This window comes from Cricetulus griseus, chromosome 5 (genome assembly GCF_003668045.3).
Source record: "Cricetulus griseus strain 17A/GY chromosome 5, alternate assembly CriGri-PICRH-1.0, whole genome shotgun sequence".
NCBI classification, from domain to species: Eukaryota; Metazoa; Chordata; class Mammalia; order Rodentia; family Cricetidae; genus Cricetulus; species Cricetulus griseus.
In genome coordinates this window covers 77861244-77888995 of record NC_048598.1, presented here as the reverse complement: position 1 = coordinate 77888995, position 27752 = coordinate 77861244, and the positions used below count along the sequence as shown (strand labels likewise).

Below are 27752 nucleotides of genomic sequence, written 5' to 3'. Positions count from 1 at the left end.
CCCATGGTTGGAAAGGACCAATGTAGACTATCCCAGGGAAAAACTGTCGATGATTTCCAAATTCCTGGAGATACCTGAAGCTCCCTGAGCCACTGGCCAGGAGGCACAACCCTCTCCCTCCTCTTCACACTCACCTTTCCCAGAATCATCCATATTTTATTTGTAGGTTGGAAGGGGGAAATGAACAACAGTGGCAGTCCTGTACAAGGAGTCATTTCCCTTTTACAAGGGAAATGTTTGGGTATTTGGTGCAAGACATGTTCATTTTGCACACACTGTGAAGGTGTTGACTATTAAGTTCAAGTACATTATAAGTAATTAAAAAGAGATTAATATAACAACTGAGAAAAATGCAGTGACTACAAAAACGTCATAAGCATAAGGACAAAGTTACGTTTTGAGGAGGGACCTAAAGAGAAGGGGTCTGGAGAAGATGCACATCCTTCTGGGAGGTTGTGATTTCAAATAACTTGTAAGTGCTTGAATGATTCTGATGCCTTCCTGGTATTGTCTTTGTTGAAAGAAACAGATCTCAACAGCCAATGGCCAGGGAGAAAGAAGAATAGCATAACTTAATTGTATTCATTTTAGTCCACATTAACCACCTCCCAGAAGGTATTTACATATATAAATGCTTCAATAAGTGGGTGCCTTGATACTATTTCAAGATAGTAACTCTAAGCCAATTGAGAAAGAACAAGGCACACAATTCAATAATATTTTATTGTCAATATCACAGAAAAGCAGTCACCATTTAGCCTTCAGAAGAAAAAGAACCTTATTTACAATAAATGGCAACGAATTAAAAGGGGGGACATATAAGAAAGACCACAGCAAATACTTCCTTCTGGGGTTGAGTTAAAACACTGGGTTAAGTAGCAACACAACTAACTTACCCGAACCATTTTATAATTTTTTTGTGTAGATTACAAACTGCTATCAAATAGTTAGATTTGAAAAAAAATTGCCAAAGCATCATGGGTCCTTGGTTTTACTTATATTTTCTGAAGGTTTGGGATCCCTTCCATTTTCCCACTGCCTCATTAAACAAAGAGGAAATTTCCTGCAACAGCCACAAAACTCTCTTATCAAGAGAATCCCTGTAGATTTTAAGTTGCTGGGGTTGAAGATGTCAAGAACCTTGTGATCTGGCTAGAAGCCCTGCCAGCAACCACACCACCCAAATGACCAGGTAGGGCAGCTAGGAAAAAGAAAAGTCAATGAGCTTCCCCCTTGGGTCTTAGTCTTTAGCTAAAATGGGCCCAGAATTCTTTATTCAACACCCCAAGATCTAGAATGTTCTGCAAAGTGTTTCCATGAGCTGACAAATTACTCATTTTTTTTGGAAAAATGTGATCACTTGTAAACTATATGTAGCTATATTGTGTGAGTAGTCTATATTTTGGCATAAATATTAAAGTATTGGTGTACAGGGTGAGCTGGGAAGTGGTAGTGCATGCCTTTAACCCAGCATTCGGAAGGCAAAGTATGGTGGATCTTTTTGAGTTTGAGGCCTGCTTTGTCTACAGAGTAAGTTCCAGGACAGGCTCCAAAACTACAGAGAACCCCTGTCTAGAAAACCCAAAAAAGAAAAAGGGGGGCAGTTACAGGGCGATATTCCAGACCCTATTTGTAGAGTTCCATAATCTATAGTATTTAAAATGTGTCATCTTTCTAAAATTTCCCATTAAGATCTTGAAAAAACTGTTTCTTGGGTTTTAACATGAAAACTTCTAGACCCACAGCATTATAAAATTTCACTGGAAAATGATACTCTTGTAGGCCCCATACTCTAAAGTTCCCTAAGGCTTTAAAAGCGTGAAAATGTCTACAATATGTGAGCAGAAGTTATTCTTTATCTCAGTGAAGAAAGGTGAAGTTCGGAGGATAATGGCCTCTACATCATACTTACAGGAATTCTCTTGTAGAATGCTGCATTTTTGTTACTAGCTCTAGATGCTTTGACAAATGAAGAACACACATTTTCTGCAAAGGTGATTGATTCCCTTTCATTACAAACATGTGCCATTTTTCTTTGACAAAGGAAAATAAGGAGGAACTGGAAAAGAAGTATCTGTTAGTGTGAAGGCTGCACATGACAAGTACTGGATGCCTCGTGATTCAGCAAAATTAACAATTTATTGTATAGAAAATGTTTGTCTGAGTACAAAGTTTACAGAGATCTGCAACTACAGACAAGCTATCTGAGACTTGGCAGAGCCCTGTCACTTAAGGAGAACAGAATTTGCCGAAGAAAATGATGTTTCGTGTTTTGTTGTGTCTAATGATATAGATAAATGGGTGGTCAGCATTGAACTCATCCTTGTGCTGTAAGATTCGGGATCCTGGCACCTCAATGGACTCGCCACCATCTTCGGTTATTTCTAGGCATACCCTGTGAATCACATTTGATAGGGCCACTCCCTTGGTCTCTGACATTCCAGAGAAATCAGATGTATTTTCATTGAAGAGACTTTTCAGTCCCAGGCTTTCCAGACTAGCCTTGGGATCAACCATCTTTTCCACCTTAAACTTTGGGAGGGAGAGTTTGACTTTGGCATTGGCCATGGTGCTGGGGTTGGTCCACTGCAACAGTGTGTCTGGGTTGAGTTGTTTTTCAATCTGAAGGACAAAATGGAAAAGAACTTAATTTTATTTACTTTTTATTATGAAAGAGAGGGAGAAAGAGAGAAAGAAAGGAAGAAGAAAGAAAAATCTAGCTTGATTAAAAACAGAAAGTGTTACTATAAGTTCAGTTTTAAAGAATTTAAATCAACCTTGGTTTGGAAATAGCCCAGCAAGTTCCTCAGATAGGACCCACCAGCCACCCAGGAAGGTTCTCTTCTCAGCAATGTTTATGAGAGCTTGGCTTTTATTTGCTTAAATTATAGAGTAGATTTTTTCATAAACACACATAGATTATGATGTTACATATGCCACAGTAAAATGAATATAAAATTAGAAAGTTTTGTATAAATCTTCTGACTGTTATTATAATTTCTTTACAAAGAGCTCATATTATCCATGACCTAGGCATACCAGCCAAGTTAATTAAAAGCTATGCCTTTTTTTTTTTATGATGGGAACTCAGACTAGCTCTAATCTGCTCTTTAAGATCTCAGGTGATGAGTGCAACCATTTCAACTGGTTTAAAAGATAGATATGCAATGAAGCATAAAATAACTTGGTCATAAAATTCTTCATGGAGCAAATGAAGTTAAATTGCTCCTTGACCTTCCCATAAGTGCCACTAAGAATGACAGTACCCTGTTACTAACATGGAACAATACTGCACCAGTGTTAACTCTCCTGGTACAAGTAAAAGTCAAGGACATGGCAAGGTCACAAGCTGGTGAAAAATGCATTTGTTAATAGGGAAGGAACAATTTATTCTTTTATTGGTCTATAATTATTTTTCAATTAATATTCTCACTTTCACTAGGTACAAATTACTAGGACAAAAAAGTCACTGTAGTTAACTTGTTTCCCAGCTATGGGCTTATTGTTCTGTCCAATCACCACTTAAGCATGGAGTATAGGCCAAGAATTCTTTTTCCCCTTGAGCTCAGACTCTTGGTCTTCATGTCATTGATTGATCATGTGACCATCAACTGGCTACTCACCTCTGTGACTCCCTTCCTCATTGGTAAGCGAGAGTATAATAACAGTTTCTAATTCTAATTTGTTATACAAATTAAATGAGAAAACTATTTGAAGAATTTAGTGGCAACCTTGACCCATTGTAAATGACAAACCAATGCTGGTTGTTTTCACTTTAAAGAAGTAAAGGTACAGCATGGACCTGAAAGCCCTGGAAGATAACTGGGCTGCGGGGTGTGAGACAGAGCTATGGCTAACTCCTCTGAGCCCCATGGGACTCCATTCTCTCACTTCTTCACTATGTGGGGTTCTCTTGTCTAAGTGCCCAGCTGCCTCCTGACCTTTTCTAGGCCAGTGGAGTCGTCCTCCACGTCCTTGGGTAGCACAATGAGCATACTGAGGTGCTTATTCTGGAAGGGGAGTTCTATGATCTTAGAGTTGATATCATCGATGTTGCCCAAACAGAACGTGGCCTCTAGATTCATCATTTGTACCGGTTTGGTGTCTGTCTGTTAGAAGAGAAAGTTTTCAGAGGGTTAATTTTCAATTTATAAAAAAATACACAAAATATATGCATATATACACAACTATACAAATACATATATACAAACATAGATACAGATTTAGATTAGAGACAGAAATAAAGATAGAAATGACAACAGAGATCGGAATATACAAACTCCTCTTGTGCTTTTGTACTATGGCTTAAGTACATGCGGGAGAATCCAACCTGGAGGCATTCTGTGACGATCTTATGACTTCCTTTGAAAGTTATTCATGTACTTTATTATCCCATGTGTTCCACATTATAAAAAACTATATCTACTACATTTACATATAAAAAAGGAAAAATTGGATGATTTGATTTCATATCTCATATGACAAACAATAATCAAAATACAAGGAATTAATATGAATATGGCAACAGGCACATGTAATCCCAGCACTCTACAGGTAGAGGCAGAAGAACCACGAATTTAAGGCAAGCCTGGGCCACATAGCAAACTCAAAGCCAGTTTGAGCTACATACAAATACCTTGTCTCAAAACACATGGGCTGAAAACATAACTCAGTAGTATAGCATTTGCCTAACATGTGCAAAACTCTGGGTTCAACATTTTAGCAACACACACACACACACACACACACACACACACACACACACACACACACGCACACACGCACGCACGCACGCACGCACGCACGCACGCTTACGCGCACGCACAAAGGAAAAGAGAGGCAGAACGAGGGAGAGGAAATGTATAAAATTATTTTCAAACTATGTTTCTAATATGTATATGAAACATAAACAAATTTCTTAGTTAGATTTGGGTTCAACCCCAAGATAATCCATTAAATAAATGGAAATATTACAAAATTTGAAAAAATCTAAAACCCAAAACCAATTCTTCTCACAAGCATTTAAAAAAAATAGGTGTACAACTTGTAAATCTGTACATAATTATTTAGAATATACGTCTCATTAAGATCTTATTATAACTTTATCAGTGTAGTCTAGCCCTTAAAGGAGACACAAATGGACATGAGAAATAGTTTAGTACCATCACTCAAAACATTCAGTGATTGGCAAATGTGGTTCAAAGGAGAGAAATAATAGGATGTATTCAAAAGGAGTGTGTTTTCTTATGCATCCAGGGTCAAGTTTAACTGCATGTTAGGTAGACAATGAACCACCATGACATCAACCCAATAGCTCTACTCAGGGTCTAGGTTTCCAGGCTCTGATGTCACCTGACTATATGAATAAAAGGAGAGCACACATTCTCCCTCTCCTTTCAGAGTACATGCTTTAGCACTTTCTCAAATATAAAAACTCCAAATCTTAGCATTATCAAAGCCCAAGTCCAAGTTCCACCCACAGGCATTTCATGAAGTGACCCTAGGGAATTCACAAGTGACACCATGAACCACATGCTCGAGATTTCCCTCATACTCTGAGACCGTTTGCCAGCCCTTTCCAGAGAAGATCGTCAACCATCAATCAAATGAGCCATGTCATCCTGACATGACTGGTATTGGGGTAATCCCTACCCCTGTGACAGCAGAGACTGCAAAGTACATGCTGCCTAAGCTCTCAATGACAGACGGAACTAAGAATTCCAGAGCCATGCCAAAAGACTGTGTGTGGACTTGCTGTGTCTAAAGTGTGACAGCTGTCACTGACACACATCTGGTAGGCAGCCAGTTCTATCCCTAGCTGTTGGTTAAGTCCACTGCAGTCAAAAGCTCAGGGAGAGAAAATGTAAGAAGAATCATCTCCCTCAGCCAGCACCCTGGGAAATGATGCATTAGGAGCAATATCAGCCTTTCTCCCTCCCTGAGAAACTATGCAATCATGGTTTGTCATGTTTTATCTTTTGGGCTGTGGGTGCAGCTCAATGTGTCAAATGCTTGCCTAGCATGCACAAAGCTCTGGTTTGAATCCCTGGCAATACATGAACCAAGTGTAGTGGTGCATGCCTGTAACCCCAGCATTGGAGAGGAGAGTCAGAAGGTCAAAGTCATTTGGGGGTATGATGTTAGAGTCTAGCCTGGGCTATATGAGACTGTTTCAAAAAAAATCAGGGCTGGCCTTTGAAAATTCATTGATTAGTCACCCCAAAGTTTGCAGAGTGTTTAGCTGTTAGACACTGTAGATACTGAGGTGAGAAGGCACAGCCCTACCCTTACAAAGTCCAGGCACTAATGGAGGAAGTAGGAAAGCAAATTTGTCTTAAGAAAAATACATTTGGAGTGAGGGGGGTATGAACATAAACTCCGTGGGGGAAATGGGGGAATTATGGAAGCCACTGTAGCTAACCAAGGCTATGTTGGTACCTGAAAGCAATTTTCCCCTGGGTTCTAGCATTAAGAACCTGAGAGTAGATAGGTCATAGGGTCGGGAAAACCTACTACTAATATTCTGCTAAAGAAACATAACAATAAAACGACTCCTAATGACATATTGCTATACACATAGATCAAAGAACTTTCTTCTTTCAGTAGATGGTAATCAACAAAGAAATACACAACTGGACAGTATGCAGAGAGTGAGAGACTTGGGAGCACTCAGACTTAAATGGGATGACTTTATCTAATCCCTCCCCTCAAGGCTCAGAGATGGAGGTAGAACAGGCAGAAAGATTATAAAAGCCAGAGGTGGTGGGTGACTACAGGGAAATAGTGTCTTCCAGGCACAACAGGACTGGTGCACATATGAACTTACAGAGGCTGTGACAGCATGCATAAGACCTGTACAAGTTCAAGCAAGACATAAGGTTTCACCTCTAAACAAAAGGCTATTTGTAATTGATACCTGCTGGGAAGGGGAAAGTCTGTTTTCTTCAGTGGAGTACATCAACCACACTCCAGGGCAGCCCATGCTCAGGAGCAGGTGGCTAACAGAAACTCCATGTCTTTTGTGTGTAGAGTTTTTGTTTATTATTTCCTGTCTTATTTCTTTTTTTACTTTATCTCTTTTGATTTTTGTTATTTGTTGTTTTTCTTGTTTGTTTGATTGATTGATTGTTATTTGTTTGTAAAGAAAGTGAGAATAGCATGGTGTTGGGTGGGGAGGAAGATGGTGAGTGAGAGGATTGGGAGAGGGGAAAGAATATTATCAAAATAAATGTATTTTTAAAGATGATACTTGGAAAAAAAAAACAAGTGACTGATACCAGGCAATCAAGGATCTGAGAGAAATTAAACACTGAGAAATACTCACGAAACCTTGAGTGTTTCGGCTAAAGTGTCTATTGCTTCATGCCTGAGTCATTTTTATTATTATTACATTTATTCATATATGTGTGTTCAAACATATGCAAGCACTATGGTACATGTACACACGTGGAAGTCAGAACAACTAGCAAGAGTCCTCTCTCTTTTTATAACTTGTGGGTCTCGGAGGCCCAATACAAGCCATGAGGGTTAGAAGTAAACTCCTTTACCTGCTGAGGCATCTTGATGGCCCAAAGATTCACACAAGTCATATCACGTCCCACAAATAAGACCAAATCATACACAGATCCTTGAGTTTCCCCAGACTCTTTTAGGATTTTTCCAGTCTTGGTTCTTTGGTTTAATTTATACATATATTAAAAAGTCCTTTACTTATATATATTAATTTTTTTTACATTCACCTCAATAGCATAAATGAGACTGCCCCCAAAAGCAGGCTTCTAATTCTTTCTATAATGACTCCTAGTAATGTAGATGAGTAAAACCAAGCTTTTCTCTTCATAGTCAACCAGTGCCTCAAAGCATATTTTAAATGCTCTAGTCTAGGGCTGGGGCTGGACTGGGGAGGGGTGGGGCTGGGCTGGGCTGAACTGGGCTGGGGAGGGCTGGGGTTGAGCTAGGGAGGACTGGGCTGAGCTGGGACTGGGCTGGGCTGGGCCTGGGTTAATAGGGAGGGGTAGAGCTGGGGCTGAGCTCTACCAAAGGGGGAAGGGAGGAAGGGCTGGGAGACAAACATTAAACAATGGTTTTTATCAACAGGTAGCTCTAAGTAAGAAATGAGATAAAAGTGAAGTGACTTTGTAAACAAACTAAAATTAAAAAAGTATGATCATCTCATTAGATGCTGAAAAAGCCTTCAACAAAATCAAACACCCCTTCATGATAAGGGCCTTGGAAAGATCAGGGATACAAAGAGCATACCTAAACATAATAAAGGCAATATACAGCAAGACAACAGCCAACATCAAACTAAATGGAGAGAAACTAAAAGCAGTTCCACTAAAATCAGAAACAAGACAACACTCTCCATATCTATTTAATATAGTACTCAAAGTTCTAGATATAGCAATAAGACAACTAAAGGAGATCAAATGGATACAAATTGGAAAAGAAGTCAAACTGTCACTATTTGCTGATGGTATGACAGTATACATAAGTGACCAGAAAAACTCTACCAGGGAACTCCTACAGATGATAAACACCTTCAGTAATGTGGCAGGATACAAGATTAACTAAAAAAGAAAAAATCAGTACTCCTCCTATATATAGATGATAAACAGGCTGAGAAAGAAATCACAGAAACATCACCCTTCACAATAGCCACAAACAATATAAAATATCTGGGGATAACTCTAGCCAAACAAGTGAAAGACCTATATGACAAGAACTTTAAGTCTTTGGAGAACAAAATGGAAGAGATACCAAAAAATGGAAAGATCTCCCATGCTCTTGGATAGGTAGGATTAACATAGTAAAAATGGCAATCTTACTAAAATTCAATCTACAGATCCATCAAAATTTCAGCACAATACTTCACAGATCTCAAAAGAACAATACTCAACTTCCTATGGAAAAAAATTCCAGGATAGCCAAAATAATCCTGTACAATAAAGGAACTACTGGAGACATCACCATACCTGACTTCAAGCTCTATTATAGAGATATAGTAATGAAAACACCTTGGTATTGGCATAAAAACAGACAGGTGGATCAATGGAATCAAATAAAGGACCCTGATATTAATCCATACACCTATGAACACCTGATTTTGACAAAAAGAAGCTAAAATTATACAATGGGAAACAGAAAGCATCTTCATCAAATAATGCTGGCATAAATGGAGGTCAACATGTAGAAAATGCAAACAGATCCATATCTATTGCTGTGCACAAAACTCAAGCCCAAGATCAAAGACCTCAACATAAATCCAACCACACTGAACCTCATAGAAGAGAAGGTAAGAAGTAGTCAAGAATACATTGGTACAGGAGACCACTTCCTAAATATAACACCAGTAGCACAGAGGCTGAGAGCAAGGATTAATAAATGGGACCTCCTGAAACTGAGAAGTGTATCTGTAAGGCAAAGGACATGATCAAGAAAACAAAATGGCAGCCTACAGAATGGGAAAAGATCTTCACCAACCCCACATCTGACAGAAAGTTGATCTCAAAAATATACAAAGAACTCAAGAAACTAGACACCAAAATACCAAATAATCCAATTAAAACATGGGGTACAGATCAAAACAAAGAATTCTCAACAGAAGAAACACAAATGGCTGAAAGACACTTAAGGAATCGCTCAACATCCTTAGCCATCAGGGAAATGCAAATCAAAACAACTCTGAGATACCATCTTCCACCTGTCAGAATAGCCAAGATCAAAAACACTGATGACAGCTTATGCTGGAGAGAATATGGAGTAAAGGGAACATTCCGCCATTGCTGGTGGGAGTACAAACTTGTGCAGACATTTTGGAAATCAGTATGGCAGTTTCTTAGAAAACTGGGAATCAGTCTACCTCAAGAAGCAGCAATACCATTTTTGGGTACATACCCAAGGGATGCATACTCATACCAAAAGGATATTTGCTCAACTATGTCCTTAGCAGCATTATTCCTAATAGCCAGAACCTGGAAACAACCTAGATGTCCCTCAAGTGAAGAACGGAGAAGGAAAATGTGGTACATTTACACAATGAAGTACTACTCAGTGGGAAAAAAATGACAACTTGAAATTCACAGACAAATGGATAGAACTAAAAGAAGCCATCCTGAATGAAGCAACCCCAAACTCAGAAAGACAAATATGGTATGTACTCACTCTTAAGTGAGTATTAGGCATAGAGCACAGTATAACCAGCCTACAGTCCATAACCCCAGAGAAGCTAGGAAACAAGGAGGACCCTAACAGGGACATACATGGAACCCCAAGAAGGAGAAAGGGACAAGATCTCCTGAGTAAATTTGGAGTATGGGAGGGAGGGGATGGTAGGAGAGGAGAGGGGAGGAAGGAAAGAAAGTGGGGAGAAGAACATGAGGGAATGGGATGGTTGAGTTGGTGGAAGAACAGAGAGGGAGAACATGGAGATATCTTGATAGAGGGAGCCATTATAGGATTGCTGAGAAACCTGGCACTAGGGAAATTCCCAGGAATACACAAGGATGATCCCAGACAAAACTCTAAGCCACAGTGGAGAGGGTGCCTGAACTGTCCTTCCCCTGTAATCAGATTGAGTACTATCAAAATTGTCATCATGAAACCGTCATCCTGTAACTGATGGAAGCAGATACAGAGATCCACAGCTAAACACTGGGCCAAGCTCCTGGAGTCCAGTAGAAGAGAGGGAGGAGCGATAATATGAACAAAGGGGTCAAGACCAGGATGGGGAAACCCATAAAAACAACAGACCTGAACTAAACTTCCTGAATGGAGGTGACAGTGGGAAGCTTGGGCAGTTTGTGAGGCCACTGGCACTGGGACCAGGATCTATCCCTAGTACAGTATTCTGGAGCCCATTTCCTGTATAGAGAGATACCTTGCTCAGTTTAGACCCTGAGGTCCTGCCTCAACTTTGTTTACTTCCCATGGGAGGCCTTACCCTCTCTGAGGAGTAAATGTGGAGTGGGAGGAGGAGAAGCAGGGGGGACTGGGAGGAGGGAGGGAGGAAGAACTGGGCTTAGTGTGTAAAATAAAATAGAATAAAATAAAGTGAAGTGACTGAGTCCGGAAGACAATTCCTAACTGGTCTAACATTCCTGATAATTCAAAGGCCTCCAGTGTGGTTTCTCTGCCTCCTTCCTTTCCTTTTCCTTCCTTTGATTGCTGGAAGTCTTTGTCTATGCTGACAAGCATCCATGTGCCCTGCTCTGCTACCATAATTTTGAAACCTACTTCCTACTTCCTACTGCACATACCTTATTGACTCTGAATGGACACTCTTTTGTTTCTGATTCAGGAAATTTCTTCATCCACTTTCCAACAAAGTAGGCAGCATTAACCACAAGGACTTTGGTCTGGTCACTTATACTGTTCTCTGATAAAATGTTCTCAAAGTGGCCTGCAAATGATTATAGAAAACCAGACATTGAGGTCATTCATTGAAATTCCCTGCTGCTGCAGGCTTCTTCACTTACTGGGCATTAGCATCACACCTGGAAGGACTGGGAGCCAAGGTTGTCCAATCTAGGGTATTTTTTTCTGTCCTCCTGAACCCACCAGACCAGACATCTCAGAGAGATCTAGGATTGGAAGCAAGCCCTTTCTGACACTCAGCCTGCACTCCTGAGCAAATTGAGTAGACATAAGCTTCACACCTGGCTGTGCTCAGCATTTCCACACATACTCCTCACTGTTTTCCATTTACAGTTGAGGAAACTGAGGTACAGAGGGGTCAATGGCTGCCCTACTGTGCTCAGATGAGAAGTAGATCTTTGAACTACAATTCTATACTCCTTTCCCCAACTCACTCCTGTAGAGTAGACAGCTGATGGACTCAAGGTCAACTGTAACATCCACAAGTATGATCACAAAACCCACTTAATAAAAACACTCCTCTAGTTTGAACAGCACTTGGCATTTTTGCAAAGAGCTATTATTTACCCAATCTCCAATTTTCATGTAATGCCCCGTGTTCAGGGTCAGTGTTCTGCCATCGATGCCTTAAGAGGATAACTAAATGAATCTTTAAGATAGAGCCTGCCTTTTGGTTCTTGCACTAGGCTCTACAAACTATAGTCCAGCCCTGACAATGCCGCCTATGTCAGATTTGTGATGACTTTGTTAGAGAAACCTGAAGAGCTAAAAAGTCTGGGTGCCAATAGTGGCAGAGCTTAGGCTGAAACCTTGCTTCTGTCTACAAATTCAGAAGCATTCTCCTTAAGCCCCACCCCCTCAAGTCAGAAACCTTAAACTTATTGAGATGCCAAGATAAAAAGCTCTTTGAGAGAAAACTTACAAAGTTTATAAACAAAACTATAAAGCAATGTTAAGCAGAAACTTCTTTTTACTAATAATGTTCAAAATCTAACTAAACCTGGTGCTGTCTATATCAGCTTTTTCTTTCTCGGCAATGCCAAAGAAATTTTATTTTAGCAACATATATAGAGATAGATAGATAGATAGATAGATATACATATACATATACACTATATATACCTATATACATGCATATATGTTCATGACTACCATGTATTGTATAGACAACTATGTACTTGGAGTTCCCACAACAACCATGTATAAATGTAATTAAGTAACACATGGCACATTTGACCATTCAGAAATTTGAAGCTCCATAACTAAATATGTTGATGATCCACATGTGGTATATGGAGTAGAATCTAGGCCCTAAGTGACTCCCAAGTTCCTGTTCTTTCCATGATGTTAGAGGTGGACATCATTCATGAAGAAGTATTCAAATGGGATGCCCTGCTGTGTATTCTCAAGAGAAGAGTATCTCCTCACCCCAGCAGCATATCCCTCTCCACAGCCAGCAGTGACTGCCAGTCCTTCATAATTACTTTCTATTTCCCAGCAGGCTCCCCTTGTATCAACACTATAAACACATCTCTAGGAAAGGAGAGCTAGTCACTGATTGCAATCCAAACCATCTTGGTTCCAATTCTTTCTCAGCAAGGAAGACAACTCACAGGGACTTTTAATGGGGGAGGTGAAGTAAGGGTGAAGGGGAGGCTGAGAAGGAAACAGAGGTTGTGAAACTGGGGACAAACATCCACTATGATTGCTAGGTTTGACTTTGTTCTAGATTTACATTTGCCTAAGACTTTTTTTCATTTTTGATAAAGCTGTAAAATTTTTTTAGTTGGAAGTAGATTCAAGGATCATCTTCCCATTTCCAGACTTAAAACATGGCTTCATGATTTGCCAAAGCCACAGTATAAAAGGAACAGCTGGACCCCTACCAGGGCATGTGGCAGCTTGTCAGAGAGCAAGGCAGAGCATGCTAAAACAAAGCACACATTTGCCAAGTAATGAGTTGATACAAGAAATGCCCAGAAACTTAAGTTGTTGACATGGCTTGATGGGCAAAGAATTTAGCTTGTGTACTAAAATTACCCAAGGAATCTTCCAGATGTTCAATGTGTTTAGGCTTGGAGCAAGGATTCTTGAGCAGGGAGGACTCTTTACAGAACACCAAAGGGTACTTACCATCTGTGAGCTCCTTAACAGAGCTGTTAATTTGACCCCTCGTTTCTTCCAGTTTATCTTTGAAGTCGACAGTTTCCAATTCTTTTGCATATGGTCTTTTTGTAGAACTGATAAATTCCTGAAAAACATCCAATTCACAAAAATCACAAAGCTCTCAGCATCTGTAGATGGAGCTAATGTAGTACTAAGAAATGAATTCATTACATGGTTATTACTATGCATACATTTTGAAAAATTGGTGACACTATATAAAGCTTCATGTAGAAATAAGTATTTTCTTTGATTAGATGTTTTATTTATTTTATTGTAAGACATATGAATAATTAAATTATGAATTGTTTATCTGCTTTGTCAAAAACAAAAGAAACACTATACCAAATACATATAATTATAGTGTAAATCTTAATTATTTCAAAAATATTTATTTATATTATTACATACATGATATAAATATATAGTTGTGGTTTTAAACTAAAACACTTACAGTTTGAATACTTAGTCCTCAGTTTGTGGCACTATTTTGAGATTTTTCTATAAACTTTGGGAAATAGGGCCTAACTGGAGAACAACGGTCACTGGGGTCCTTGGAGTTAATAAATACATCACTGCCACTTCCCATTGCCCTGTACTTCCTGATCCTTCCTAATGTGAACATCTGTCTTCCACTATATGCTCCTACTGACATGCTATCTGCCCAAGTGAATGAGAACAGGCAGCCACAGACTTCTGAAACTTAGAGCCAAAATAAGACTTTCTTCCATTAAGTTGTTTCTAGAAGGTATGTTATCACAGCAACAAGAACAAATGATGAACACATGTATCAAAAAATAAAGAAACAGAAATGAAATCAATGAGCAGAAATCTCTTATCTTCGCTAAAATAAATGAATATTCTTTAGCATCCTGACGCCCAAAATATGGTCCAAAGATCAGGAGTTAAAGCATCACCTAAGATCATGTTAGAATTAACTCCCAGGCCCCTAGATATACTGACTTAAACTGTGCATTGTAGCAAGATTTCCAGGAGTTTTGTCTGCACATTGGAGTGTGAAACATAGGGCTGTAAAGAAACAGCAGTGTGTCTAACTCTAATTCGTGTTTAAAATGCAAATCCTACCCACACTGATCTTGATACAAGAGATGTGAGGCTATGAGCTTAGGCTTTCAACAAGAGCTTGAGTGGTTTAAATTCAGGTGATGCTCCTCAGAGCACATTTGTTTGTACTATTAACTAGTAAATTTGCAGGTACTACATAGTAGGAGAAGCAATGAAAAACACAGAAAGAGGAAGAGAAGGGGAAGGGGGAAAAGAAGGGAAGAAAAGAGAAGGAAAAGGAAGGAAGGGAAAGGAAAGGGAGGGAGGGAGAGAAGGGAAAGAAGAAATGGAAGAAAGGAAGGGAAGGGTGGGGGAGAGGAATGAGGAAAGAGGAAAGGAAGGCATGAGAGAAAAAAAAAAGGGAAAGTTTCATAGAAGTAATTCTAACTGTGGAATGGAAGTCCAACCAAGCTAACATGGCTTGGATGCCATGTCACTCTGCCCCTGAATTTCTTCATCATAGCAATACTCTAAGCCAACTAACTTAGCTCCAGTTAACTGAAAGCCAACCACGGACTGATGGAGGCAGCCAGCCTAAGTCAGTACCTAAGACTATCAGAAAGACTGCAAGTGAAGAGCCTCCACTGTCACCGCCAATGACACATCTTTAAGCATCACTTGGGGAGCTTTTAACAGGTTTTCATGCCCAGCTGAAACTCTCATCTCAATTTTCTTTCATTTCCCAGGTGACATCTGGAACCAAATTAGTTGTGCATATGTGTCTTCAAACCACAAGGGTAAACTCACAACAACAGCTAATAACTTAGTTGTCAAAGATCTCTCACACAAACAAATATGGAATGCAGAACACTGTCATGCCTTGGGGGGACATTTGGCTTAGCAATCTAGAAGCTTGAAATTGTGACCACAGAAACAGGAGCTGAGTTGGGCTGTTCTACATTAACAGATAAGGGAATGGCCTGCAATCAAGAATGTCGGTTGTGTGTCAAAATAAAGATCTTAGAAATATTATGCTACACTCTGGGGTCTAATAGAAGGGGACCACAGTGTTCTTTACATGACTGCTTCAAAAAAATGTCTTGGTTTAAATGACTACAGCAGCTTTGTACAATGTCCTTCCAACTAGCCTAGGAAAACAACACCAGCTCACTTCTAATGAAAACTGGTCATTTGTGGTGGTTATTTTCTTACTGATTCTAAAAGATATCGGACCACTAAAAAAAAAAAAAAATGAGTTGGGAAGTTTAAGACAACCTCAGGCCATGTACCCCACTGTTTAAGGAGTTTATTGCAAATCACTTTGAGCCCCTTATGGAGATTCATGCACTAGATAGTTGGCCCTTCTGTTATCCTTTCTCTCCAAAGGAACAGAGGGTTTGTTAAAGTTTGTAGAGGAAAGGGACAAGCTTTTCTGTATTCCTAGCTGGATGTGACCCTGCTTCATTCCCCCAGCATCCAGCATTTGCAGTGGGGCTGCTTTCCTTTCAAAAGCCTCAAACCATAGCTGACACTGTGAGAGGAACTGCCCTAGAACAAGCTATGGCCTACAGGGGAAAAGGGCCTTCTGGAACAGAGTACAACCAGGCTGCTATAAACAACTTACTGTAGAAGGGTTCAGAGATTTGTCTATGTAGAGTCGCTTGATGAGTTTCAAGGAGTAAAAGGAACTGAGCTTATTAACATCAGAAGTGACTGTTTGAAACCCAAAGGGTACATCTTTGATGTTCTCAAAATGAAGAACCTGTTAGAAAAAAAATATTCCATTATCAAAACAATTAAATAAAACATAACATTGTTTTGGGGGTTGAGGAGATACAGTGCTGACCTGAACTGGATCCCCAGATCCCATGTTCTAAAATAAGAAGGAAAGAAGGGTGGGTGGGAGGAAGGAAGGGAGGGAGGGAGGGAGGGAGGAGGGAGGGAGGGAGGAGGGGAGGGAGGGAGGGACAGAGGTAGAAAGGGAAAGGAAGGAAGGGAAAGGAAGGAAGGAAGAAGTAAAGAGAGAATGAAAAAGAAAGGAAGGAAAGAAGAAAAAGAAAGAAAGAAAGAAAGAAAGAAAGAAAGAAAGAAAGAAAGAAAGAAAGACAGAAAATGAATCAGTAGCTCCTCCCCATCTAAGCCAGCATTTGGTCTGGATCAGTCTTATTCAGGTTCATGTGTAGGTAAGCACAGCTGCTGGGAGTTCATGGGTGCTCTAGCAATGTCAAGCCCAGAAGTTTGCATTTCACACACTTCTCCACATCCTCCATCTCTTACACTCTTTCTGCCTCCTCTTCCACATTTCCTGAGCCAGGGGAAGAGAGGTCAAGAAAGATGTCCCATTTGTACTGAGTACTCACTCAGTCCCTTACATCAAAACTGTGACCCACTATGCATCTCAGCACTGACTTCTGCCACTGCAGAAGGGGCTTCTCAGAACTGAGAGAATACGTAGCCACCGGCATATTTCCCATGCCTCAGTGGATGGCCTCTCACCTACACACACAGGCAGCACTAACTGGACAAAGTAGATCATCAGAACAAAAAAGACATGAAGCTTGGAAAAGGCTGTGTTAAGGTGGGGGGAGGATTTGAAGGGAGTTAGGAAGGGCAAATAGGGATGGATATGATCATGTTTCATTGTATACCTATATTAAAATTCTCAAGAATTAAGAAAAATTAATGTTTTTTTTAAAAAGGCCAGATGTGCTGGTAAAAACATATATCACATGCACTGAAATATCTTTCTTGTGGTTGAGGAATAGATGCCCCGCCCCCACCCCAGTCCTTGCAGGCCTCTGGAAAAAGGTGAGAAGAGGAGAGAGGAAGCTGAGTGCACAGCATATGGAAATGAGCTCACAAGGAAAAATGCAACCCCTCTCCCCAGGACTGAAGCAGTCTCCTCTGCCTCACCCACTCTCATCCTGACCTAGTCAACATTCATGAGTCCTAACTGTAGGGATACTGGTGATTTTAAATACCACTGAAATTGTGAAAAGAAAGTTTTTTTTTTAACCTTCCATCAATCTGCATAAGGAAAAATAATAGAATGGAATTAGAAGTATACCTACTGTCTAAGAGCTTGTGAGGTCTCCAAACAGCAGTCAAGGAGATCAGCTCATTTGAAGGTCCAGGAACTTTACAAAACTAGTCGAGCACAGCCCAAAAGAAACTCTGAAATATCCATATGCATGTGCATGTGCTTGTATGGGAAACTTTGCTTTAGCCCATGCCTCTCGAATGAGATAATCAAGCCTCCAGGGTTCTAAAACATATGTGCATGCTATTTATTTTATCTATTCCAGTTTGAAAGTAGATCATTTAAAATGTTGCTTCTGAGATTGGAAATGCTCTAGGGTAGAATGCAATTGAGCTTAGATCTTAATATTAAGTTTGATGTTCTAAATAAAGTGTGTGTTCTTTATAAATAAAGTATGTGCTTCCTTCTCTGAATGTAGGGCAGGGAGCAGGGGACATCTTTTTCCCATTTACTAAGAGTATGTGCAGCAGAGTATTAATAAGTCATTGATTGATCTTCAAATATGTCAAATGAGGGATGTCGTATGACCTGCTGACAGACACTGGAGAAAAGATGGAACACCTGTCAGATCCCCATATTCTCCATCCTAACCTGGTACCCATTCTAAATATAGACCATGCTACCCATAAGTGAGCTTCACATTTAGAGTAGACTAAAAAAGCCTGGGGATGGCATAGCTCTCAGTCCAGAGCCATGCCAGCCACACATTTGTTATCTTAAACTAAGAATTCCAGTAACCATCCCCATTCAAAGTCTAAACAAGGCATGAGCAGCTTACCTGAACAATTTCATTTGCTGTGTCACCTTTGGCACCTACTTGAGCAAGCGACAGGGAAGTGGAGAGACATATTGGAGAGAAGAGGATGTTTCCCACTGGCTCCTTCTCACATAGCTGTTTGAACAAGTCAACAGCAAAAGCTGAATTTGCCAGTCTCAGGGCATCCATCATGGGCCTGGAACGAAGCACAAACTTAATTTCAATACAAAATGTTTTCTCAGCTACATCCTGCCAACAGCAGTAAGAACTCACCTTCAAGGAAGCAATGATCTTGGACTGGCAGACATGAAGAAACCTCTGGGCAAAAGTCTTGAGGCACACGGTGTCTGCCGTGTGTGCTGTTCTCCACAACATGTCACATTCTGCTTAGCCACTATGACCAGCATCAGGTGCCCAGCCATGGTACAGCTTCCTCAGCAAGTGATCACAGCAGCTTACACCATTAGCAAAACTCAGTTCATTTGTGTTTGTTTGTTTTTTGTTTTTGTTTTTTGAGGGTTTTTGTTTGTTTGGGGGGGGTTGTTTGTTTGCTTGCTTGCTTGCTTGCTTTTGGTTTTTCTAGACAGGTTTTCTCTGTATAACATCCCTGGTTATTCTGGAACTCGATTTGTAGACCAGGCTGGCCTCCCTTGAACTCACAGAGATCTGACTGCCTCTGCCTCCCCCCGAGTGCTGAGATTAAAGGCATGCACCACCACTGCCTGGCTTAAAACTCAGTTTTATAATCACATATTCCAGTTACTATTTTGCTTAAATCATACAAAGTAGTTATTTTTATATCAAAAGTGATTGTAGCAGTTTTGTGTTGTTCTATTTAATATTTATTAAGTATATAAATTTGCCCTCAAAAAAAGATACACTGAATTCCTAATTCTTAATACCTATGAATTTAACATAGGTATCTTCCATTTTAATTAGTTAAAATGGGATCATATTGGAGTTAGATGGGGGCTAATCCAATGTGACAAGTGTCTTTCTAAGAATAGAAAAGAAAATACAGATACAGATACACAGAAAGAAAAGAAAAGATAACAGGTATACATACATACAGAGAGCAAACAGTTACATATCTTGAGCAGGATGTGTATGCAGAGATCAGAGAGACAGTTTTAGTACTCAAGGTCAAAAGCTTCCTTAGCCAGGACCCACAAGTGTGTTAGAGTCAAGTACATGGACAGGATTACAATCATCTTAGACCTAAACAGAAATTACAAATGCAAAGACAAGAGAATAAAATCAAAAAGCAGATTCTTGGCTTTCAGAATTCTCTTTAGAGGGCCATATGTGGAATGAAGACAGGTAGGTTTGGACACATTTAAACCCTGACAATTTAACCCACAACCACAACTCAACATGAGTGTGGATGAGACTGAAATGATGAACTGTTTCCTCATCAAACAGAGAAACCTAAACTCAGATCCCTGCAAAGTTCTCAATACTTCATCCAGGAAGCACATCAAAGTGTAAGGAAAGTCTGCCCTTCATTAGTTACAGCACGCTGAGATACATTTAGCCTAAATGACTCTGTGCATAGACTCACTCAACTTTTAGTAAGGCTAATTGCAAAGTACATTAATGCTGTATTGCAAGGTGAGGTTTGGATCCAGGTTTTGGTTGGAAACTGTAAATGAATGCACACTTGACAGGCGGCATGGTTCCTATCAACCAGACCTTCCCTTCCACAGAGGATCTTCTTCTGCATGGTGGCCTCAGCACTTTAAGTCCAAACACACCTGTCTGCCTGACAACTAGTTTCTTGTTCAGAAAGTTCCCCTTAGCTGTGAAGAAAGGTAGCAGCCCTTGATGTGTGAGGTCTCTACAGTGCAATTGCCTGATACAGCCCAAAGGTGTCAAATGTAGGATCTGCACACATATATGGACAGTGTTGTAGTGGTATGATAGTTCATCTTCACTCTAAACTAATGCAGTTTAAAATCACATGGAAGCAAATCTCTGAGCATGCCTGTGAGGTAATGTCTAGATTAATTAAGGTAGAGGACTGACTACCTTAACTATAGGTGTCACTATTCTAGGGGGCCAGGATCCCAGACTGAATGAAACAGGGAAAGTGAGTTGGGCATAAACATCTGTCAAATTGTTTCCTGACTATAGATTCACAATGTGACCAGCCTCCCCACCCCACCCCACCCCTGCTGATGTTCCCAGGATGTATCTTCTGCAACTGAAAGACAAAACACATCCTTCCTTAAGTTGCTTGTCTCACGCATTTTGTCACAACTAGATGAGTGACAAGCACTACCAATTAAGAAATCAACCAATTATCAAATGGAAAATCACATCAGTGGTTCTGTGATTTGTCCCAAGTGACCTAAAAACACTATAACATTGGTGTTGTCTGAGGAAGCTTGAGAGAAGACTTTGAATACAGCCAGCTGGCACCTCCCTACATTGTAAGACAATGAATTTAAGCAAATCTCAGACATGTGGACAGTAACACCCAGAAAAACAGTGTGAAGTTCCTATATAGGTCATTTTGCAAATCCTATTCTAAATTCTATTCTAAAACTATTAAAAAAAACTTGTAAGTGCTACATCTAGGATAAGTAAGCCCATGCAGTAAGTTTACATATCTAAAAATTTGCACTGGAAATGCTAAAATTAGTTCAATTTCATTATCACCTTTGTACAAGTTTATCTTCTTTCATTTTCATGATGATCCAAGAATTTTTCTTAAAGATACTATTCAGGGTAGAGAGATAGCTTGGCCGTTAAAGGCTAGGCTCACAACCAAAGTACAAAAAGATATTAGTCTATTTTACCCTAACACAGAAAGTAACCACACCTTTCAAACCCACATAGGAGTAACTTTCATCTTGACAGGAGGAAAACTGGGTGACTCCTCAAAAAGTAATGCAAATGAGCTCTCAAGGACTTAGAGCTCTTTGACTAGGGGATGAACCCCCTACCTAACAGGTTGCTCAACACCAAGATGGTCAGCACTAAAATCATAAGCATACGAGCAACACTGAGAGGATTCAGTGGGTTATCATTATGTGTTTATAAAAATATGTGACAATTATAATCACAGAAAAAGAAAGCAAAACTTTGAGAGGAAATAGGAGGGGGATAAGAAGGGTTGAATAGAGGAAAGGGAGAGGGAAAATGATGTTATTTAATTATTTTTTTCAATTATAAAGAAAAAATGAGGATTAAAAGTCAAGAAACTTGTTCTTGCAGTTCTCTGCTGAAGATTGGATAACCATAAAACTTCAATGTGGGACAAAATCTTGCAGCAGGATCTAGCCTGGCCCCACCTCTTCATTTTGCAAGTGAGTGAAGATGGAGTGATTCTCCCAGGCCACCCACGCAGGGAGTGAGAGTAGCAAGGCCAAACCTAGAATTCATTTCTTCTGGCGCCCAGCCCAGCCCTTCCCCACCACACCTCTTCACTTTCTTTCTACATAATTGGGTTTTTGCTGGTATTTGTTCTTTTTTTTCTGAAGTTTCTCAAGTTCCAAAAACCTTGTATCCTACTGATGCCCTGCAATGATCCCCAGGTTTCCTCGGTGTGTAGGAGGGGTATTGCTTTTGTTTGGGTTTTGTGGTTGTTTGTTCAGTTGGGTGCTTTTAATGACACAGAACTTTTCCCCTAAGATTTTCCTCCTTGAAGGAGTTCTGGTTCCCTCTGCCTCTGAAGTTCCAAGCTGTCAATGTTTTGATTCTTTCATTCTATAAAGTGTGAGCACCTAACTCAAGCCAGGGAGAAGTAGGCATTAAGAATCCCAAGGTCAGGGGACAGAGAGATGGCTCAGTGGTTATAAGAGCCTGGCTGCTCTTCCAGAAAAACAGGGTTTGACTCCCAGCACCCACTTGGTGGCTCATAACCATCTGTAACTCCAGTTCCAGGGCATTTAATGCCCTCTGTGGGCACTGCATTCATGTGTCACACAGACAAAACACCATATACATAAAATAAAAATAAATAAAACAATTGAGGAAAAGAGCATCCCAAGGCACACACATCGTAGGTTCTGCCTCCACCTAGCTGTCAGTTAGTGGCATAAGTGTGACGATAAAATGTACTGCTTACCATAGGAACTCTCAGGAACACCTCACCCTAGTGGAAATCTCAGTGACTCCTCCTGAGAAGCACCAACATCTAAGTGAGTCATACTAAAAGGGTAAGAAGGACTTACTCAGGCAAAAGTGGAGGACAGAGAAATGAAACAGATGAGCGGGAACCACACTTATGGATGGGTGTGAGGATAAGGTTTAGAGTGTCATAAGGAATTATGCTAGTCTAACAACATGAGACAGTAGATTATTTTCTAAGGTCCATGAGCTCCCTAGCCCTGGAAGCTGGCTAGGTTTCCAGGACCAGGGATGACTTCCCTCCTGCTGAGTGGGCCTTAGGTCCAATTAGACAGCTGCTGGTTGTGACTGACACATGAGTGCCACTGACTGCACCTTTTGCACACCTTGTGATGCTGTGTTTGTCATGGTTCATTGGTATTACAACTGGGTAGGACTGTTTAACAGCTTCACTCCCTTGGCAACTCTCATGGTATTTTCTGGAGCCTTAGAAGCCAGACCACAGGAAAGAGCTTTCTGGTCAGATCCAGCTCCAGTTTTGAGTCATGTGTCTTAAGTGTGTAGTGCCTTCAGCAATAAGGGTCCATCCTCAGCCGTCCTAGGAAAAAAGGTCTAAACCAATTTTCTATATTGTTCTGGGAGTTGCTTGGACTATACTGACCAACCCTTTGCAAGGTTTCTTGTGTCTGGAGAAAGATGTTTTGTCCTTTTTTGTTAGTTTATTGTTTATTGTTAGTTCTTTTGGTAGCATTGTCAGTCCAAGTGGTTTAACTTCCTTTAAGATAGGTAGATGATAGATAGATAGATAGATAGATAGATAGATAGATAGATAGATATGTAAATATGTATGTACACTTATATGCATCATATATAACTTTAAGTAAATATAAAATAATATAATTCCTTGAGGCCTATCAAATAACCTTGCTTATTTGTCCCTCTTTCTTCTATATTAACCACCCTCTCTCCCTCCCAACTGGAGCCTCCTCCTCATAATTTCCCTCATCAAAAAACCTTCTCTTACAGCAAATGGAAACCATACCACTGGAAACCACAACCGGACACAATGTGGAGATCAACAGGTCATGGGGATCCCAGCCCCAACCGACATCTACACTACAGTTTCTGCATCCATGACTCAGGGAACGTTTGGAAGTAGAGATGGAAAGATTATAAGATCCAAAGTACCAGGAAGTCTGTTGTGAAACAGTCTTTCTTAGAAATGGCTGCATAAATAGGACAAGAACAATGACAATATCAATGGACACATCAACATGGAAAGGGGAAAAGTTTGAGGGGTCCAACACCTAGACAAAGAACTGTAGGCAACCTACTGATTGCTGGGAGAAGGAGAATTAGTCCCTCCCAGGGGTGAGCCTCTTATTGGCTGTCCAATGCAGAGTGGTCAGCACTGAAACCATACACACAAAACAACAAAACCAGATTCAGCAGGTTCTACTAATAAATACATTAAATGCATATATACACACACATAAACATACACACACAAATACACACATAAACATATGCACACAAATACACACATATACACACACAAATATGCACACACAACACACACACACAAATACACACACAAACATATGCACACAAATACACACATACACACAAATCTATGTAGTGTGTTTGTGTAACAAATACAATCAAAGAAATAGAGGCTGTCAACTCAGTGGGGAAGTTCAGGGATTTAAGGGAAGGTTACTGGGAGGGGCTGGAGGGAGGAAGGGGAGGAAATGAATTAAAATAAAATAAATGAATGGAGCCGCATGCACTGGGATGAGGGAGGAGAGCTCACTTCTCTGGAGTAGTGATGCCCCTTATGTAAAGATTTCCAAAGTGTGTAAAGCATCCAAGCCATTGGTCCTCAAGTGTTCTCAAAGTTCCCTGGGGAAGGTGATTATACACCCCTCTTTGCCTGTTTATGTCTGTTGTCCTGTATGCTCACAGTTAAATGATATAGATCCATCCTATCTACAGTGTTTCTGCCACACTCATTTGATACATAGACATGTGAACTCACACACACACTCATACACACACCCACATAATCACACACATACCCACACTATCACACACACTCATACACACTCACACACTCTCACACATACTCATATACACTCACACACCATACACACACTCACACACACTCTCACACATACTCAAACACACACCTTCACAAACTCACACACATATACACACTCACACATATTCATACACATACATTCACATCCACACACACACATACTCACACATGCCTACGCAGTCACACACACTAACACACACGCGCACACACACACACACACACACACACACACTCTCACACATAAGCAAACACACACCTACACACTCACACACACAAACTCACACACATTTTCACACATGCACACACACACTCACACATATTCATGCACACACACTCACATCCACACCCACACTCACACACTGTCACACACACACACACTCATACATACTCTCACATATACACACTCACACACACACACACACACACACACACACACTCACATGCACAGGACTATGTGCATGGTTTTTCTTCATTTCTTAAAACCTAAACGTTTGCCAGGCCTGATAGTTCATACTGCAATATTAATACCAAGAAGGCTGAGCCAGGAAGATTGCCATGAGAGCCAGCCTGCCCTACATAGATGTGCTAGGGTATCTTAGGGGGCTACACCGAGAGATCGTGTCTCAAGAAACAAAAAATGAAATTTTCAGCACCAGAGTACTATGACTATCCTATAGCCTAATTTACCTCATTTTATAGACTGGACATGATGAAAAATCTCTCTTAGGTATTTGTTGGTTTATTTATTTATTTATTTATTCATTGTTGAAATGAAGATTGAACCTAGAGCCTTATGCTTATTAGGCAAATGCTCTACCACTGAGCTATGACCCCAGTCTACTTTTTTAACCTTTTGTTTTAAAATGAGTTTTTCCTTTATTGCCCAGGCTAGCCTTAAAGTCCGTCTCTCACCCACGTGGGCCTTTAGCTTGGCTATTCTCCTGCCTCAGTCTCCAAAGTATAAAAACATGAAAATCTCCAGCTTCCTTCTGTGACAATACTATGAGAAGTAAATGAAGTGACTGGGTAAATGGATCTGTCAGGAAAGCACAATGCAGGCATTAATAATGAGGCCAATCTGTCACTTCCAACTTGGAGGAGCCCACCTTGCTCATAGAGTCTCACCCAGCACGGCTTCACCTGGCTCCTTGAATCCTGAGCATAACTGCTGACCCTATGACATTGCTTCCAAACTATGCCAGACGGGCCACACCTGGGTAGCCCAAACTGCTGAGATTGCATGCTCCAAAGTCATCCCCAAACCCGGAGGGACTGAAGTGGCACCCGTGGAGCGTTAGGAAGCACAGTACAAAGATGCTGACTCACTTTCTAGAGTCCCATTCTGTTGAATTTCCTTCTCCCCGCCCATCCAGGAACTTATCAGCACTTGACTTACTTGAAGGTGGCTGATGTCTGTAACACGATTTTGTTAAAGATCCTCTTAAGATGGAAGAGATAAAGAAAATTAGTAGAAATTGTGTCATGAAGACATGCCTGGCTGTCAGTCTAAAGCCTTCTTCCATTTAAGCCACCCTACCTTCAATCCCTGTGACTTTAGATACCACATTACCATTGAGCCTTTCTCCAACCTGAGTGGTTGAGCAAAAATTGATCAAGGTCTCCCAGTTCTGAGATCCAGTTTAGGCAAATGAAACAACCTTTGTATTAAATGGAGCTTCAATATGAAATGTTTCAGTGAAGACATAACAGTTTTATGCTGTTGTTATTATTATTATTATTACATAATAATACTCATTCGGAAGGGACAATAAGTCAACACATCTCAGAAGGTTAGGAATTTGTGTTAAAATACATGATTTCTGTCTAAAACACAGGCATCAGACAAGAAACTCTGATCTAATGTGTAAAATGACAAAAAGAGCAGTCTACATGTCAACCCCACAATCCCCACCAGGAAGGTCAGCCCTGGCTGGCAAGCACCAAGGCTGTAAGCACCACACCCTTTCAGATCAGTCGCAAATCCGTCCTGCATTCTATGGTAGGACAGAAAACAATCTCAGTGTTCCCGAAATCACAGCTCTCTCCACATCACCATCACCCAAACCTCGAGTCCTGTGTCCTTTGCCTTCTTCATATTCTGAGTGTAGTTGGCTCCGTGGCATGGTGATAGTTTTCCCGGAGCCACTCTGGCCTCACAAAGGCCTTAGGAGCTGGGACTGTGGCCCATCACACTGAAGCCGGGCTACCCTTGATAAATCCCATCCACTTTCTTCATCATGTGGAGTCAGTCCCCTAACTATTCCATGACTTGTTGTCAAGAGGGAACTCACCAGCCCTGTGACCCCACTTTGCTTACCTTGAGCTGCTGGTATTCTGGGAAAAGCTCTGCAAAGAGAAAGGCAGGCAGACGCTCAGGGGCAGTGAAAGCTGTGCTCCAGGCCTAGGGAGCTGGCTCACCTGTGGCCACGCCCGCGCCTCCCACCCTGGCCCCGCCCACAGCTGCTCTCTTACTCATAACTCTTGGCAGCCTGGGCAAAATTGGAAGATGTGATTCAGGCCGAACTTGCTACTGCCGTCTGCACAGCTTCGGATGGCCTGTGACAAGCACGGGCAGGAAGAGTCTGTCGGCGGATCCTGCCCTGAGCTAAGCACATGCGTGTTAGAGTAAAATAAAGGCAACCCTACCTGCAAAGCCAGCCACAGAAGGTGAACGGGAGGAAACTCTGACCTCCATCTTTTCAGTGCAGAGTGCCATTGCGTTCTGATAACATGCACAACATTACAGGCAAAACATGCACTATCAAAATTGTTTAGGAGAAATAAAGTGAGAGAATTGCAGAGGGAGCACGTCCCAACAGAGGACACAGCTTTGCTCTGAAACGGTAAGGGGAAGCCTGATTTGAGAATCCCAGATCTCCTGGAGCTCCTTGACCCTTGGGATCTGTTCTTTTCCTACACTGCTTCCCGAGAAGCACCCAAGAGTGAGGCAGCTGCTTTTCAGGAGCCATAGCCTATACTCCTGTTGTTATATGCTAGTTTGTTTCATCATAACCTTTTTCATCATAACCTTCAGCATCCGCCATACCGACTACTAGGATTTGAAAGATAAGGGCCAGCCTCGCTCATTTCTTAACATCACTCCTTAGCATCCCAGGAATTACCACCAGCAGTCAATGAGAGATTGTTGACTGACTGAACAAAACTGACTTGATGGCTTCTCCTCCCCTTGTCCTGAGTCCTGTTCTTAGCCAGAATCAAACTCATAAACGAAAATG

The 27752-nt window shown here is 40.8% G+C and overlaps 1 protein-coding gene across 1 annotated transcript; it reads right to left on the bottom strand.

Moving 5' to 3' along the window:
• Positions 1-746: 746 nt before the first annotated feature.
• Serpinb5 (serpin family B member 5) lies at positions 747-26949 on the bottom strand. The gene is made up of 7 exons (XM_027417867.2): positions 26834-26949; positions 18363-18537; positions 16169-16306; positions 13510-13627; positions 11259-11401; positions 3942-4109; positions 747-2622 (listed from the first exon to the last, which is right to left on the bottom strand). Exons 2-7 carry the CDS (start codon positions 18531-18533, stop codon positions 2230-2232), a joined length of 1131 nt encoding a protein of 376 aa, XP_027273668.1. The 5' UTR covers positions 18534-18537; positions 26834-26949; the 3' UTR covers positions 747-2229.
• Between the last annotated feature and the right edge of the window lie 803 nt (positions 26950-27752).

Coding starts and splice junctions, on each gene's coding strand:
- Serpinb5 (XM_027417867.2), bottom strand. CDS start 18,533: ATGATGGATGCCCTGAGACTGGCAAATTCAGCTTTTGCTGTTGACTTG. Junction 16,307..18,362: donor CAGCAAATGAAATTGTTCAG/GTAAGCTGCTCA, acceptor TTTTTCTAACAG/GTTCTTCATTTTGAGAACAT. Junction 11,402..13,509: donor TGTTAAGGAGCTCACAGATG/GTAAGTACCCTT, acceptor AATCATTTGCAG/GCCACTTTGAGAACATTTTA.